The sequence below is a fragment of the Magallana gigas genome, chromosome 8 (assembly GCF_963853765.1).
Source record: "Magallana gigas chromosome 8, xbMagGiga1.1, whole genome shotgun sequence".
NCBI classification, from domain to species: Eukaryota; Metazoa; Mollusca; class Bivalvia; order Ostreida; family Ostreidae; genus Magallana; species Magallana gigas.
In genome coordinates, this window is record NC_088860.1 from 50,548,525 (window position 1) to 50,564,145 (window position 15,621).

General features: G+C 35.6%; 1 protein-coding gene across 2 annotated transcripts; it reads left to right on the forward strand.

The window, feature by feature from the left end:
* Nucleotides 1-313: 313 nt before the first annotated feature.
* On the forward strand, nucleotides 314-15,272 carry LOC105344433 (growth hormone secretagogue receptor type 1-like). 2 transcript variants are annotated; one of them, XM_011452217.4, is made up of 2 exons: nucleotides 314-464; nucleotides 12,150-15,272. In XM_011452217.4, the coding sequence occupies exon 2, from the start codon at nucleotides 12,220-12,222 to the stop codon at nucleotides 13,282-13,284; it is 1,065 nt and encodes a 354-aa protein (XP_011450519.3). In that variant the 5' UTR covers nucleotides 314-464; nucleotides 12,150-12,219; the 3' UTR covers nucleotides 13,285-15,272. The 2 variants fall into 2 exon arrangements, with proteins under 2 accessions (XP_011450519.3, XP_065925517.1); XM_066069445.1 differs by having other exon boundaries at nucleotides 354-489.
* Nucleotides 15,273-15,621: the final 349 nt, after the last annotated feature.

Genomic DNA, 15,621 nt, shown 5'->3' on the forward strand with positions numbered 1-15,621 from the left:
TTTAAAACCAACAAAATGGTCTTGCTTTTAAGCTTAGACGAGGCAATATGTGCCTATTTATAAGAGCGTCATTTTAAATTGGTTACATCTTACCGCAAGTATTGTAAAATGTCTTCTAAGAACGGTCACTTACTTCGAAACCGACATTGGATTTATTGTTTTAATAGAACTATTTTCACATTATTTTTTTAAAGTATATTTATTAGTCTTCAATATATATTTTTTTTAATAAGTCTAACATGCATTGCCCCTTTGCTGGTATAATTGACAATTAAAATGTACGTGCTTCCGACCAGGGGATCGTGTGGAGTGGGTATCGATCCGTGCGGCGTGTTGTCTCTAGTCCCCTATATGAGTTCTGTAGCGATAGAATCGTTCCCACTCTCTCTCATGACCCACCACTGGAATAGCCGGATATTGAGTATCTAGAATGAACTATGAGAGGACTAACACACACTGACCAGGTAAATTATTTCATAAATTTAAGAGGTGGGTGAATTTTGTTTTTCTTTTTTATTGGCTTCATACTTTTTTCTACATGAAATTCAACTTTTATGATAAAAAAAATTAAGCGAACAAAAAATTAATGGAAAATTTAAAGAGAAAATATAAAGTTCATTGCATCATCAAATAAGTTTACATATATTTTACGGTTGTTTAGGACACCTGTCAGTATTAAAGTAGACAAAAGTATATTATAATTAAAATGCTTTCACAGGTTAAGATGTCATTTTTTTTTACAATATTTAAGGAATGAATTCAATATATATTTGTTTTATACGATATAAAATGGTTTGGGGCAGTTTACGCTTTATAAACCGCGAAGCGGTTTATAAAAAAGCGTAAACTGTTTCAAACCATTTTATATCGTATTAAACTAATAAATATTGAAATCATTGCTTATAATTTAATTTTTTACTCTTCAGTTTAGATAAAAACGGTCATTTGACCTTAAAAATGACGTAAATTTGTACAAAATTCAAACGTAAAGTCAGGCGTATTGATACTTTTTTGACGTTAGTCTTACTATGACGTAGGCAACATTCTTTATACGATTTAAATTGTTTAGCCAATCAGAAAGCGCGTTACAACCAGAAATAAATTATTTGACCAAAAAGTATGTTAATAAAATGATAGATAATGTAAAAAAAAAAATAGTAATAAACAACATCGGGAATCGAACTTTAGATTTTCATCTTTGTAATTTATGCTCTGACCCATTGTACTCCGCTGTTGAATATCTATTTTGGGGAAGAACACATTTTTTTTAATGAAATGACACTTGATGTTACATGTATCATTTATTTCAATATATAGGAAGTACATTGCAATACGGGGGTGTCCATTACCACCAAAAATCACTGAGTGTATTATCATTTCAAGATCAGTTCCCAGGTGTCACTAAAGAACATTATACAAAATACTAGTAGGCTATAGATGTATTATTGAATGAGTTTACTCTATCAATGTATATTATAAACCTAACTATTACTATAAGTTAAGTTAAAAAACTAAACTTGACCATGTTTAAAGTTAAACAGTTTGTATACGGGCCGAATTCGAAGAACAAGTGAATCTGGTTTTTCGTATGATCCAAAGGTCATTGATATTTGTTCTGTGAGTGTTCTGTGAATTCATCATGTAAGTCTGATAAAAAAAAAAAGGTTTAAATTGTTGTCGCTGTGAATGAAAGGCATCATTACAAATCATAAATACCGATGAAAGCGTTGTGTTTATTAATTTTACACGAATCTGAAAAATTACGGCTATATCAGACCTTAATCGTGATTCCGGCAATGAAAAATAATTAAACTGTGCTATTTTAAGCTACTGACAACATAAAGCATACTGTAAAATATGAGACACAGGGCGACGAAATATATTTCAAGGGAAAACATACATTGTTAAATGCATACATAGAGAAACAAACACTAAAAACACACATTTATATACACATATCGCAATCAATATTTTGAAAAGTATCTGGGTTTTTTTAAATAATAAAATAACATGCTGTAGAGCGAGGTCAATGGTCAGCGAAGAACGGTGCTTGAAACTGCTGTCTAGTTATGATTTCCATGTACACTCGTGCGATTGAACAGTAAATTGGGAATTTGAACGCGTACATGCGCCCTTCCCCGTCAATCATTACCCCGTTAAGTGGTCTGATTATGTCCGTCCATTGATCAATGGAATCAATCAGGACCGTATTGATGTCTGATTGAACTCACCATCACGCTTCCGTCTGACCGCCATAACGAGGCTCTGTCAAGGGTTTACTAATCGCCCGATAACACCATTATCCTTGTGTTTGGTGTCCTCTGAAAAGAAGTTTTGAGATATAAATCTCGTCAAGTGATCGTTGCTCATTTTGTCTCTGTCGTAACTAGCCCGTAATGTTAAGTGTAGAAAGTTCTCTTATTGAAATTATAAAGAAGGAAAATATTCATGAATATTGAAATGATACAGAGTTTATTACTACTGTAACGATTTTAATTTTATATACGCTTGAGATTCTATTCTTAATTCCAATATTAATATTTTAAATTTGATGACACAAATAGGATTAATCAATCACGGTTTTTGCATTGAGGGTGATAATGCGAAATATCTCAATATAGAGTGATAAGATAGCCGAGATATGTCTACATGAAATACAGCTATACAAGAACTTATTGAAAGAAATGATAAATGTATTATTGGCAAGGATAATTAAGGAATGCATTTTCATCCAGATAATACATTTTCAATCTTTTGATGGAGAACCGAGTTCGAATGCCGCTAATTAGATTATTTTGCAATGACGCAGATCGAGGCACGTGCATATGACTGCCATAAAATCAAATAATTTTCTTTAATTCCGTTTAAGTTTATGGCTCGAGCAACTTTGATGAGGAATCTAATTAGATAAAAGCTTGTTAGCAGATAAATTACATTACTGTCGCTAAAGAAAGTAATCTTTTAGTTGGAATAATTATACGTGATAAGAGAAGCTATTCTCTGACATTTAGCAAAGCAAAAAAAAAAAAAACGCAGTCCTTGAGAAATGAGAACTAGGTAAATAGCGCATACAATGTCAACTATTTTATTGTGTGGATCACAGTGCAGTTCATTTTCATGTTTTAGAGATTCCGTGGGGGGTTACGTTGTTGTTTTCTCTTTTTTTCGTTTTTTTTAGTCTCAATTTTCTAATCTAAATTTAAGTTAAAAAGTGCTTCATTTTTATGAGGGTTCCATGAAAGAATGAAATAACCACATCACACAGGCACGAAGCAACCTAGCTGGGTCTTCAACCCCCCCTCCCCTTAACTTTTTCAGACATTTTTCTTACATTTACTTATAAAAAAAACCAAATTATCCTGGGATTTGGCCCCCTCCTCCCATTTTTGGGAAGCAAGCTATAAATGAAAGAGAAAATAAGAGAATCATCAGTGATATTGAGCCCCTCCCCCCGATTAGGGTTTTCATGATTATGCGATCTTGTGAATTTCTTTGAGTTTTCTTTTTTATTTAATTTTATTTTATTTTTTTTTTGCCGATCAAGAGTTTCTGGATGGGGCAAACCTTACTTTAAAAAACAATGCTCCGTGCCTGATAAGAAAAACCATGTTCTGTCATGTGAATGGTACGCAATCTAAAGTATCAAGATCACCAAATGCCGACGTATCAAATATCCGATCGTGGCTGGTTTCGTTATGTAAGGACAGTTTTTGCAAAATCAATCTCTACTGTGGTCATATTTCGGAATGAAAGAAAATATTTCATAATACGATATATTGAAACATTTTTGGTTGATTTATAGTTGAACTTCTCTGTTCTACGTTTCTTTGTGGTCGTTGATATCTAAGCATGCATAGATGCAGACTTAGATTACTGCCGAGAATAGAATAATGATGCTCATTAGAAAGGCGCCGTTCTTTTATTTTTGTTAAGTCAGGTCCGTCAGTCCCAGGCTTCAGAGTATAACCGCTTATGGCGGATCACAGGAATCTGTGAGCCTCAAGTGCTGCTGCGCTCAGATCGAAGCAATGATATCTCCCTTACAGCGGCAGATGCGTACAATCCAATATGTATGACGTGTCTCAATGGGTAAAGCAGGATAGCCTTAAGATGAAGACGAACTAGTGCGATATAAACTATATAATGAACCTTTTGTCCGTATTTGTTAGTCCATGATTGACAGGATTGACAATTGTTACATTTAGAAAGATTTGAAATTCAAAAAAATATGCAGAACTTAAAGTATGTTTATGTGAATTTATTTGTATAGCAAATCTATAGAGTGAAGGAATTTTAAGTTTAGGTCAGAAAGGTTCCACATTTATTGGGGGTGGGAGTAGGAAGGGGAAATATATTTGAGATAAGTACTGGTATGATCAGTATGAAAAAATATACTGCGAAACACAATATCTTAAAATTGCTTAGTTCTTCAGTTTATACTTCATGGCTTCCGTAACTTGTGGGAGTATCGTTCACGTTCTGGGCGTGGTAAATATGTGTGCAGTCGTACGTTACCATTGTCCTCGACATTCAATACGTGTTTGATAACTCTTTTGGGAAATCATTTTTTTACAATTTTAATTCGATGAAGTTAAGGTGTTTAACAAATGTATATGTCATGCTGTAGGAACGACTCTCTTGCGAGCAATAGCACCCCTGCGAATGTTATTGTCATTTAAATTTTAGACCATGTGGTTTTGTTTGACCTTTTAAGTTTCGCAGTAAAAATCATACCTCGTGTTAATAGTCTATTTCATGGAATCTAGGTAATTGTAGACAAAAATAGAATCTTGAGGTTTAGTGAATTTAAATTTTATCTTCATTAATTGGTGGAAAAATTTGTTCTAGAAATAATTTAAATGTAAATAGTTTTTGTCTGCTGTTGTTACAATTAACATGTTTCGTAGAGACCCCCGAGGATTAATTTTTGATCCGCGCCTGACCTAGTAATAGCATCAATAGTGAAACAGACTATACTATTTTATGCAGAATGTCCCTTGAAAATGGCTCGATATACAAAGTTTTTATGAAAAACAGACACCCATTGTTTATTTAAAAACATGGTATTGCACACCACAAGCATCAAACATGGCTATGATTTTATTAATCAACCCAATGGTTATATTTTCAACCACTTAACACGTGGTTGAACACGAACGATAACTCTGTTCTGAATATTATCGTTTAGTATAGATAACTGCTAGATGGTGAAATAAGACATATATCTTTAAAGATTTTTATGTATTAACATAAGTCAAAGTAGGATATGATATGAAAAACGACCAGTACTTACGTATTTTGAAAATATTATTCGAGCACTTATACTTCCGCTCGAAATTACACAGGAACTAAACATATCTCGGTGAAGTCTCGTGAACTTTCATTCGAGCACCTCTGGATTTATTACATACTTAGCAACGATAAAGAAAACATTCCGAACACATTCGCAGGGGTGAATAGGCTACTGTGACCGAATTACCGATATTTCATACAACGGATTTTATTTATATTTTACCGAATTTACGCCCATACGCTTAAGAGTCATGTTGTATATTTTATTTGATAAAATGAAATACTTGTATATCACAAAGGACAATGCGATGGCATCACCGACGTCAACCACCGAAGGAGTTGATAAATATAAATCATAGTTAAAAAATACGAATTATAAAATCGACATAATATATGAATTATGTGACAGTTATCTTATTCAATAAAAGTATTTACATATATAGGATTCTATGCTTTTTTGCACATATACCATGATTATAAGAAATTCCAACATATAAATCCATACTGTCTCTTCACATGTTTGAAAAGTAGATCTAAAAATTTACCCGAACTTACAATGAGAGGACATTTTACATAATTTGTTATAACCATGAGAACAGCATCTCCATCCACCTATATATTAACACCTCGGGTACTGATATTGATCGCTCGATTAACTAACAGGTAAAATCTAATCTCTTCGCCATTCATACATCGTAATGAATCCTCTCTCTCTCTCTCTCTCTCTCTCTCTCTCTCTCTCTCTCTCTCTCTCTCTCTCTCTCTCTCTCTCTCTCTCTCTCTCTCTCTCCTAATTAACAAGACAGATATTACGATTTGTCAGATGATGCAACTAATTGAAGGATATCAATAGACCCCCATTGCCGGGTCGTTAGTGCCTCGTTTTCACTTGTACAGGTGATACCGGGTCCTTGATCTATCACGCGCATATTTTCAGGTGAGAATGGCTGCTCATCTGCCATTGTAATTACTTACCATTATAATATCCCCCTGGTTGTACCATTAGCCGGACTATTGGCTAGTCATTGTAAATAAACATATTGATGACAGTTATTAGAATAACTCTCAGTTCATATAGGAAAGTTTCATGTTGTTCAACCGTCCGATATACTGTTCATAGCAAATGTCTTTTTTTGGCAAATTTTGATTCATAAAACTGTTTAGGCTTATTCTACCGAGTGCGTGGTTTTACCACTTTAATTTTGCAGAATCAGATTAAACAAAACGATCACTTTGACCAAAGCATACCCATTAAAATGTATGCGTTATATAAACTTATACAAAAGTTGGTTTTAGTCGCTTAGCTTGATGAAAGACATGTCAATATTTTTTTTTTTCAATTTTCTTGCAATCAGAAAAGTTTGCATCCGAGTGAATTTTACACAAAGGGGAGCATTTAGAGATTTATTTTAGTGATAAATCATAAATTATTCGCATGGATATTTTACGGAAAGTAAAATAACGTTGTTTTTTTTTTGTACACCTTATGATGAATAAATGTCCTTATGGGCATTTCAATGGAATCATATAAATATGTTGCAGATCTGTCTTGATAGATTTCTGGTGTTATATTTTATTTATATTTTTTTCTTGTTTGCACCATATATTTATCTAGTGTAGACTATATTTTAGATATTTAGTTATTTGATGGTCAAATGAAAAATGACAAAAACAAACTGTCAACCATCTCAACTCTCAAATATCCATAAAACGAAATACGAATTCAAAGCAGAGCTACACGGACCTCTAAAAAGATAGAGGTGGGATCAGGTGCCTAGGAGGAGTGAGGAAATCTGATTAAAATCAGCCTTTCTGATACGCTACGTACCGTTCGAGAGCGGTAGCGTGTAAGAAAAGGCCGGTTTTAATCAGATTGTTGATAATCAATCCTAAAATATAACAAACCGAAAAAAGTAAATTCCTTCGTAAACATTACATTGCTATTTCCGTTCAATCATTGTTGATTTTTGACTGTTGATAGCCTAATGGTGGTGTTTTTGTCGACCCTGTAAAATCGCTGCTATAATGGAATATTTCACGGTTACATATTATTTACGATGAATAGATTGTCGCTCCCTTGTGCCTACTCAGTCCTGCGTTTCTTCGCTAATTTGCCATTTTTTTCCTCCGGAAAATTCAAAATGATTGATGTGTTTTGAACAGGAAATTCCAGAACGCAGCAAAGTCGTAAAGATGAAGGTTGTGAGCTGGAATTCTAGGTAAATAACAGACACACTGTCGTTTGATGTCACGAAGAAGTCACTGTGTTGGGATATTACCTAATTGGACCCAACATCTAACTGACCTAGATACATGACGGGTCCCCTATACGCTGTTCAAAAATCTCTGATATGTGTCTCTGAAATACTCACATGAGTATGTGTCTCTGATATACTCACAGGTGTATGTGTCTCTGATATACTCAAAGGCGTATGTGTCTGTGATATACTCATAGGCGTATGTGTCTCTGGTATAATCACAGGCGTATGTGTCTGTGATAAACTCACAGACGTATGTGTCTCTGGTATACTCATAGGCGAATGTGTCTCTGATATACTCACAGGCGTATGTGTTTCTGATATACTAACAGGCGTATGTGTCTATGATATACACACAGGTGTATGTGTCTCTAGTATACTCCCAGGCGTATGTATGTCTGATATACTCACAGGTGTGTGTGTCTATGACATACTGACAGGCGTATGTGTCTCTGATATACTCACAGGTGTATGTGTCTCTGATATACTCACAGGTGTATGTGTCTCTGATATACTCACAGGCGTATGTATGTGATATACTCACAGGCGTCTGGTCTCTGATATACTCACAGGCGTGTGTGGCTCTGATATACTCACAGGTGCATGTGTCTCTGATATACTCACAGGCGTATGTCTCTCTGATATACTCACAGGTGTATGTGTCTCTGATATACTCACAGGTGTATGTGTCTCTGATATACTCACAGGTGTATGTATGTCTGATATACTGACAGGCGTATGTGTCTATGATATACTCACAGGTGTATGTATGTCTGATATACTCACAGGTGTATGTGTCTCTGATATACTCACAGGCGTATGTGTCACTGATATACTCACAGACGTATGTGTCCCTGATATACTCACAGGCGTATGTCTCTCTGATATACTCACAGGTGTATGTTTCTCTGATATACTCACAGGCGTATGTGTCTATGATATACTCACAGGCGTATGTGTCAATGATATACTCACAGGTGTATGTGTCTGTGATATACTCACAGGCGTATGTGTCTCTGATATACTCACAGGTGTATGTGTCTGTGATATACTCACAGGCGTATGTGTCTCTGATATACTCACAGGCGTATGTGTCTCTGATATACTCACAGGTGTATGTGTCTCTGATATACTCAAAGGCGTATGTGTCTGTGATATACTCATAGGCGTATGTGTCTCTGGTATAATCACAGGCGTATGTGTCTGTGATAAACTCACAGGCGTATGTGTCTCTGATATACTCACAGGCGTATGTGTTTCTGATATACTCAAAGGCGTATGTGTCTTTGAAATACTCACAGGTGTATGTGCCTCTGGTATACTCTTAGGCGTATGTGTCTCTGGTATACTCATAGGCGTATGTGTCTCTGATACTCTCACAGACGTACGTGTCTCTGATATACTCACAGGTGTATGTGTCTATGATATACTCACAGGCGTATGTGTCTGTGATATACTCACAGGCGTATGTGTCTCTGATATACTCACAGGCGTATGTGTCTTTGATATACTCACGGGCGTATGTGTCTTTGATATACTCACAGGTGTATGTATGTCTGATATACTAACAGGCGTATGTGTCTATGATATACACACAGGTGTATGTGTCTCTGATATACTCACAGGCGTATGTATGTGATATACTCACAGGCGTCTGGTCTCTGATATACTCACAGGCGTATGTCTCTCTGATATACTCACAGGTGTATGTGTCTCTGATATACTCACAGGTGTATGTGTCTCTGATATACTCACAGGTGTATGTGTCTCTGATATACTCACAGGTGTATGTGTCTCTGATATACTCACAGGTGTATGTATGTCTGATATACTGACAGGCGTATGTGTCTATGATATACTCACAGGTGTATGTATGTCTGATATACTCACAGGTGTATGTGTCTCTGATATACTCACAGGCGTATGTGTCACTGATATACTCACAGACGTATGTGTCCCTGATATACTAACAGGCGTATGTGTCTCTGTAATACTCACAGGCGTATATTTCTCTGATATACTCACAGGCGTATGTGTCTATGATATACTCACAGGCGTATGTGTCAATGATATACTCACAGGTGTATGTGTCTGTGATATACTCACAGGCGTATGTGTCTCTGATATACTCACAGGTGTATGTGTCTGTGATATACTCACAGGCGTATGTGTCTCTGATATACTCACAGGCGTATGTGTCTCTGATATACTCACAGGTGTATGTGTCTATGACATACTGACAGGTGTATGTGTCTCTGATATACTCACAGGCGTATGTGTCTCTGATATTCTCACAGGTGTATGTATCTCTGATATACTCACAGGTGTATGTGTCTCTGATATACTCACATGTGTATGTGTCTATGATATAGTCACAGGTGTATGTGTCTCTGATATACTCACAGGTGTACGTGTCTCTGTTATACTCACAGGCGTATGTGTTTCTGATATACTGACAGGCGTATGTGTCTGTGATATACTCACAGGTGTATGTGTCTATGACATACTGACAGGCGTATGTGTCTGTGATATACTCACAGGTGTATGTGTCTCTGAAAACTCACAGGTGTATGTGTCTATGATATACTCACAGGCGTATGTGTCTGTGATATACTGACAGGCGTATGTGTCTGTGATATACTCACAGGTGAATGTGTCTATTATATACTCACAGATGTATGTGTCTCTGATATACTCACAGGCGTGTGTGTCTCTGATATACCCACAGGCGTATGTGTCTCTGATATACTCACAGGCGTGTGTGTCTCTGATATACTCACAGGTGTATGTGTCTATAATATACTCACAGGTGTATGTGTCTCTGATATACTCACAGGTGTATGTGTCTCTGATATACTCACAGGTGTATGTGTCTGTGATATACTCACAGGTGTATGTATGTCTAATATACTCACAGGTGTATGTGTCTGTGATATACTTACAGGTGTATGTATGTCTGATATACTGACAGGTGTATATGTCTCTGATATACTCACAGGCGTATGTGTCTGTGATATACTCACAGGCGTATGTGTCTGTGATATACTGACAGGCGTATGTGTCTCTGACATACTCTTAGGCGTATGTGTCTTTGATATACTCACAGGTGTATGTGTCTCTGATATACTCACCGGCGTATGTGTCCCTGATATACTCTTAGGCGTATGTGTCTTTGATATACTCACAGGCGTATACGTACTGGAAGGGTAGGAATAAAGAATAAACTCTGTTTTTTAACTTTAGGATAGTATAATTTTTTTTATCAATATAGGGATATTAAAACAGTTTGGCCTCGTGACCTTTTGAAACAGTTTTGCTGTAATATAAACAAATTAAATAGGGGTATATTAGGGAAAATATTTACAAATGTAACTGTTTTGTTAAATCTTTTGGTTTTTATCAGTCGATATGTCATAGATTGAACTAAAAATAATCAGATCTAGATCCTCTAAACTTTAAATCTCGTCTTTTAAACATCGTTATTTTTTTAAATATAATAAACGAAACATATTCAATCAATATGCCTTTTTACTTTTATTGTGGTTTTATTTTGTTTAATGTAGTGAAAATAAAAGCAATTTTAGGGTTTTCAAAAAAAAATATTTATATCTTTTAATGAAATAACGGTCGATTTCGCCTTTCGTGAATCTTTAATTGTTTCAATGTTATAAGACATACATTTTTCTACTTTGACTTTTTTAACAATATTAACATAAAACTGTCGGCATGAAATAATCAAATTCATGTTAACAATTGATTTGCATTATCTTTAAGATTATTAGTAAGTTATTAGCGCCTATTGATTTGGCATAAGTCAATCGAAGAAACGGGGAATATTAACGATTACAAAATCGATTTTTCCTGTCCACTTTATGATTCTGCACGGGTTTTGCCTTCTGGTTTTTTCTATCCCAAAATATAATTATCTTAATTTATTACAAATATCTATTTCACTTGAAATGAGACTAACTCTGCAGCCATACGTTTGTGAGAGATTATAACTGTATATGCCGAAACATGTATTCTGATAAACAAATATATTCTTCTGTTCATATACAAAAATGGAAATAGCAATTCTGTCCGTAAACTGTACCACATTGTTGAACGATAGCGAGAAGGGTTTCTCTGCCATAGGAAACACTCTAGGAACCATCTAACATTGTTAGTATAGATAATGGAGATGATTGGTTTTTACATAATTTTACCCCCGATCAGTAACTACCCATTTTGGATCGTTTATCCCCTCATCAGAGATGTGATATAACTCGCTAAGTCATTGTAAACTGCGTCTGTAAGGGCAGGAAGGTTTTAGCATGCGTGTGATAGTGTGTAGTAAATCGTGACAGAACAAAATATAGCATGCTGGTGTGTTTGTAGTGATTTGTGAGAAACCAGCTGTTCGGAAAAAAAACAATGACTTGGAAAAAACCATTAGGTAGATATTCAATTCAGAAAAATAGAATCGATGTTTTTCCTGTGTTTCTTGTTGTTCACGCGGGAAACAATTCGTCACTAAGCTAAGTGTGTTAAACTAAGTACTTCTCTGACCAATCAGATTTATTATTCTGATTACTCAGTACATTTGATTATTTATTCTAGGTCCTTTGCATTAAGAGGACGTCAGTTTGAACCGTCAAACTTTTAGAAAGAAGAGACTGCAGCCACAGCTATGAATTCCTCTAATAACGACAGCTTTGTGGATAACGATCCAGAAGATGTCGTCAAGATATTTGCAAAGATCCAGAAGTTTTCGAACCCGTTGTTCTGTTTCGTGGGGCTGATCGGGAGCCTGCTGGCATTGACGGTGTTCCTCAGTAAGTCCCAGCGCTCCACGTCCTGCTGTCTGTACCTGGCCGCGCGGTCCGTCTCCGACATCGGCTTCCTGGTCTCCCTCATTATCGTCTGGATCACTGACGTCTGGGACGCGTCCATCTTTAACTCCCAGGGAACCTGTCAGCTGACCATCTTCCTGTCGTACATTTGTGGCTTCCTGTCTGTGTGGTTCGTGGTGATCGTCACTGCCGAGAACTACATCCGGATCTGCCATCCCTTCTCCGTGAAGAGATACTGCACGGCCAGAGTATCCAAACTGGTCATCAGTGTGTTCCTCTTGCTTGCTCTGGCTGTGTATAACTTCCCTCTGTGGACGCTGGAGATCTCCCAGGGCCGATGTACTGGGAAACGCCGCTACGACGAACTCTTCCAGATGTTCATCCACGTGGACACGATCCTGACTCTTGTCCTCCCGGCTCTTCTCATAACCTTCCTAATGGTCGCCATAACATTTAGTTTATTCAGAAGTTATCATCGGCTGCGGAGATTGAAGGGAAAACGACTGGAGAAGAAAAAGTCGAGGAAAACCAACCACTCCAAAGTGACGACCCTTCTGTTCACTGTGTCTCTTGTGTTCCTTGCACTGAACCTTCCAAGTCACGTGATAAGAACCATCATGACTCTGTCGAGGTACATCATGCATCGTTCACAATTCACGACCACCGAAATGGTGTTACAGAAACTGTTTTACACCTTGTATTATTTGAGTTATGCTATAAATATATTTATTTATCTTTTATGTGGTACACGGTTTCGTAAAGACTTTTATAAAATGTACATCGAATGTTTCGCAAAAAGTTGCAAGGGGAAGAAGTTAATGAAAACGGACTCTTCCTGTGCTCAACTTCTGAACAAACATTCCACAAAAGTAGATCTCGCCTCCAACGGTACAGTGGTCTAAAGGGAGCTCAGAGAGGAATACATATGTAGGACGAACTTGTGATTGGTTTGAGAAAAAAGAGGGGTTTAACTTAGCCTCCATTTGTGTGATATGCTTGTAACTTAATCATCGGAATAGTGTTGTTCTGGCATACCGTAAAAATGAACGAACAACAATAGAAATATGTCTTTGGTAAGATATAATTATTGTCTTCAGGAAAGATAATTTTAGTGACGATTTATTATTGAGAGTAAATGGGTCATTAATTTTCAGGTTGTCATGCCAGTTAATGATTTTGTTCTTATCACATTTCAAAACGGAATGAAAAAAACAATGATGTAATTAGGAATAATTGAATCTGGATGAATGTCCGACAACTGTAACAAAAATTTGCTTGCTTACACGCCCTCCTTTCAAGAAATAACAGAAACTAACGTCATTAATGTACACGTGCGATGATGTGTTATCGAAATTCCACAGATTTCTCTTGCACGCTTTCTAATTATCGATGGCCCCTTTGTATATTCACAAAGAAGTGGGCGCCTCGTTAATATGATAAATAAGTAGAAAATCAATTTACCAAGTTTGCGTAACATTAGAACCATTTTAACAAGAGTTTGGACAGGGGCGAATTCCTGTCTATCCCATTGTTGACCACACATATATTATTGAAATTTATACTATATGAACGCAAGAAACAGACAGCTATGTCCTAACGAAAATCCAAGCTCTTGTTAAAATGGTTGTAACGTTACGTAAATTTGGTTAAATTAATGGTTAAATTCAGAAACGAACAAGACCGTATGAATTTCCGCACAGTTATACTACTGGGTTTAAATAAAACGGGAGTACGTTATCAACGAAAATACATTCATGTAATTGCGTGAAGCATTTTATGTGACTTAATCTCGAATTTCCTTTTTTTTTATCTATTAATTTTATGATCAGTGTTTATCTTTCAAATTTTCTGTTGGAAATGTATATTTCAGTTTTGTATTTTATAATAAGTTGTTTCATCAAGCATAATTTCATTAAATTCGTTTTTGTTTTAGAGTCATATGTAAAATTTATGTTGTTACCCATCCCCACCCCCTCCTCCAATTAAAAAAGAGTATTAAAACTTGGTTTATTATCAAAATAGTAAGTTTGATATAATACAGAAACGTGTAATCCCCACTCTGTTAATTCATTGATAGCCCGACTTAAAGAACGAAGGCGTGGTCGGAAATGTTTTGTCCATTATTTGGATTCCATATATCTGTGAATTAAACATGCCAGAGAAAATCTATTTCTTACAATTTATTTTCTTGCAAAAATAACAGGCCATTTACTTCCAGTATGTGTAGAAAAATACTTTATTGTCTAGAATGTGTAGTAAAATTTGTATATATATTTGATACTACTCATGTGAAAAAATATCCCATTCATTCACACTCATGTCAGTACAATGTATGTTATTGAAACGTGGTGTATGATATTTGAAACTTAGCTAGATTCTCATTCTGATGATTTCTTACAAGATCTATTCTTCTATATACATTTTATTTTAAATACGAAACATATAATTAACAAAACTAGCTGAAATTAGTTGTCTGATTATGATTTCGTTTTGAAAACATCTCTCTTCAATTAGAATGCAATTTTACTCAAAGCTTGTTCATTAACTTCATTTATTCCTACATGTATCAGTAACAAACATTTATTTTCTACTTCTTCATCAGTGAAATTTGGGAAGCCTAATAATACAGGTTATTGCGTCTGTAATTTTGTGTTCGATGAACGGTATACAATGCTATGGTGGTCCCACGTGGTCCTTGTGTACTAAACAATTACTTATTCCATCAAGGCTTTCTATACGTTTTGTGTATTAATTCAATCAATGCTTTGTCTATATTTGGTATTCAATCTATTGTCAAACATTAATGGCTGTTAATCTTATTCTTTTTATTGGTTGTCGTCATTTCTTATAACTGCAAATACAAAATATTTTTTTGCAAATAAATTATATTCCTGAAAATTGTGGGTTGTGTTTGTTAATTATCAACGATATTTCTACAGTTTCTTGTACTTGATGCATGCTCGGAATTTTACCCAACTTTCAAAAAATAATTAATGTAAGTTTATTGCGCTTAAAAAATCCCAAGAATATTTCATAAAATAAAATGAAATAAAGTTTTTGAAATCAAAAATATGTGTATGTACCGGTTAAGATAAACAGAATACTTCTTTAGCTAAATTGATGTAACAGCCACGTATAAATCGGCCCCAGCCATATCACCGTTTTAAAAGATGGGCGGGAATATAACTCTGCACCTTTACAAACTTAAAAGGGTCATGGTGTGTTCAATGGTCGCTAAT

Coding starts and splice junctions, on each gene's coding strand:
- LOC105344433 (XM_011452217.4), top strand. CDS start 12,220: ATGAATTCCTCTAATAACGACAGCTTTGTGGATAACGATCCAGAAGAT.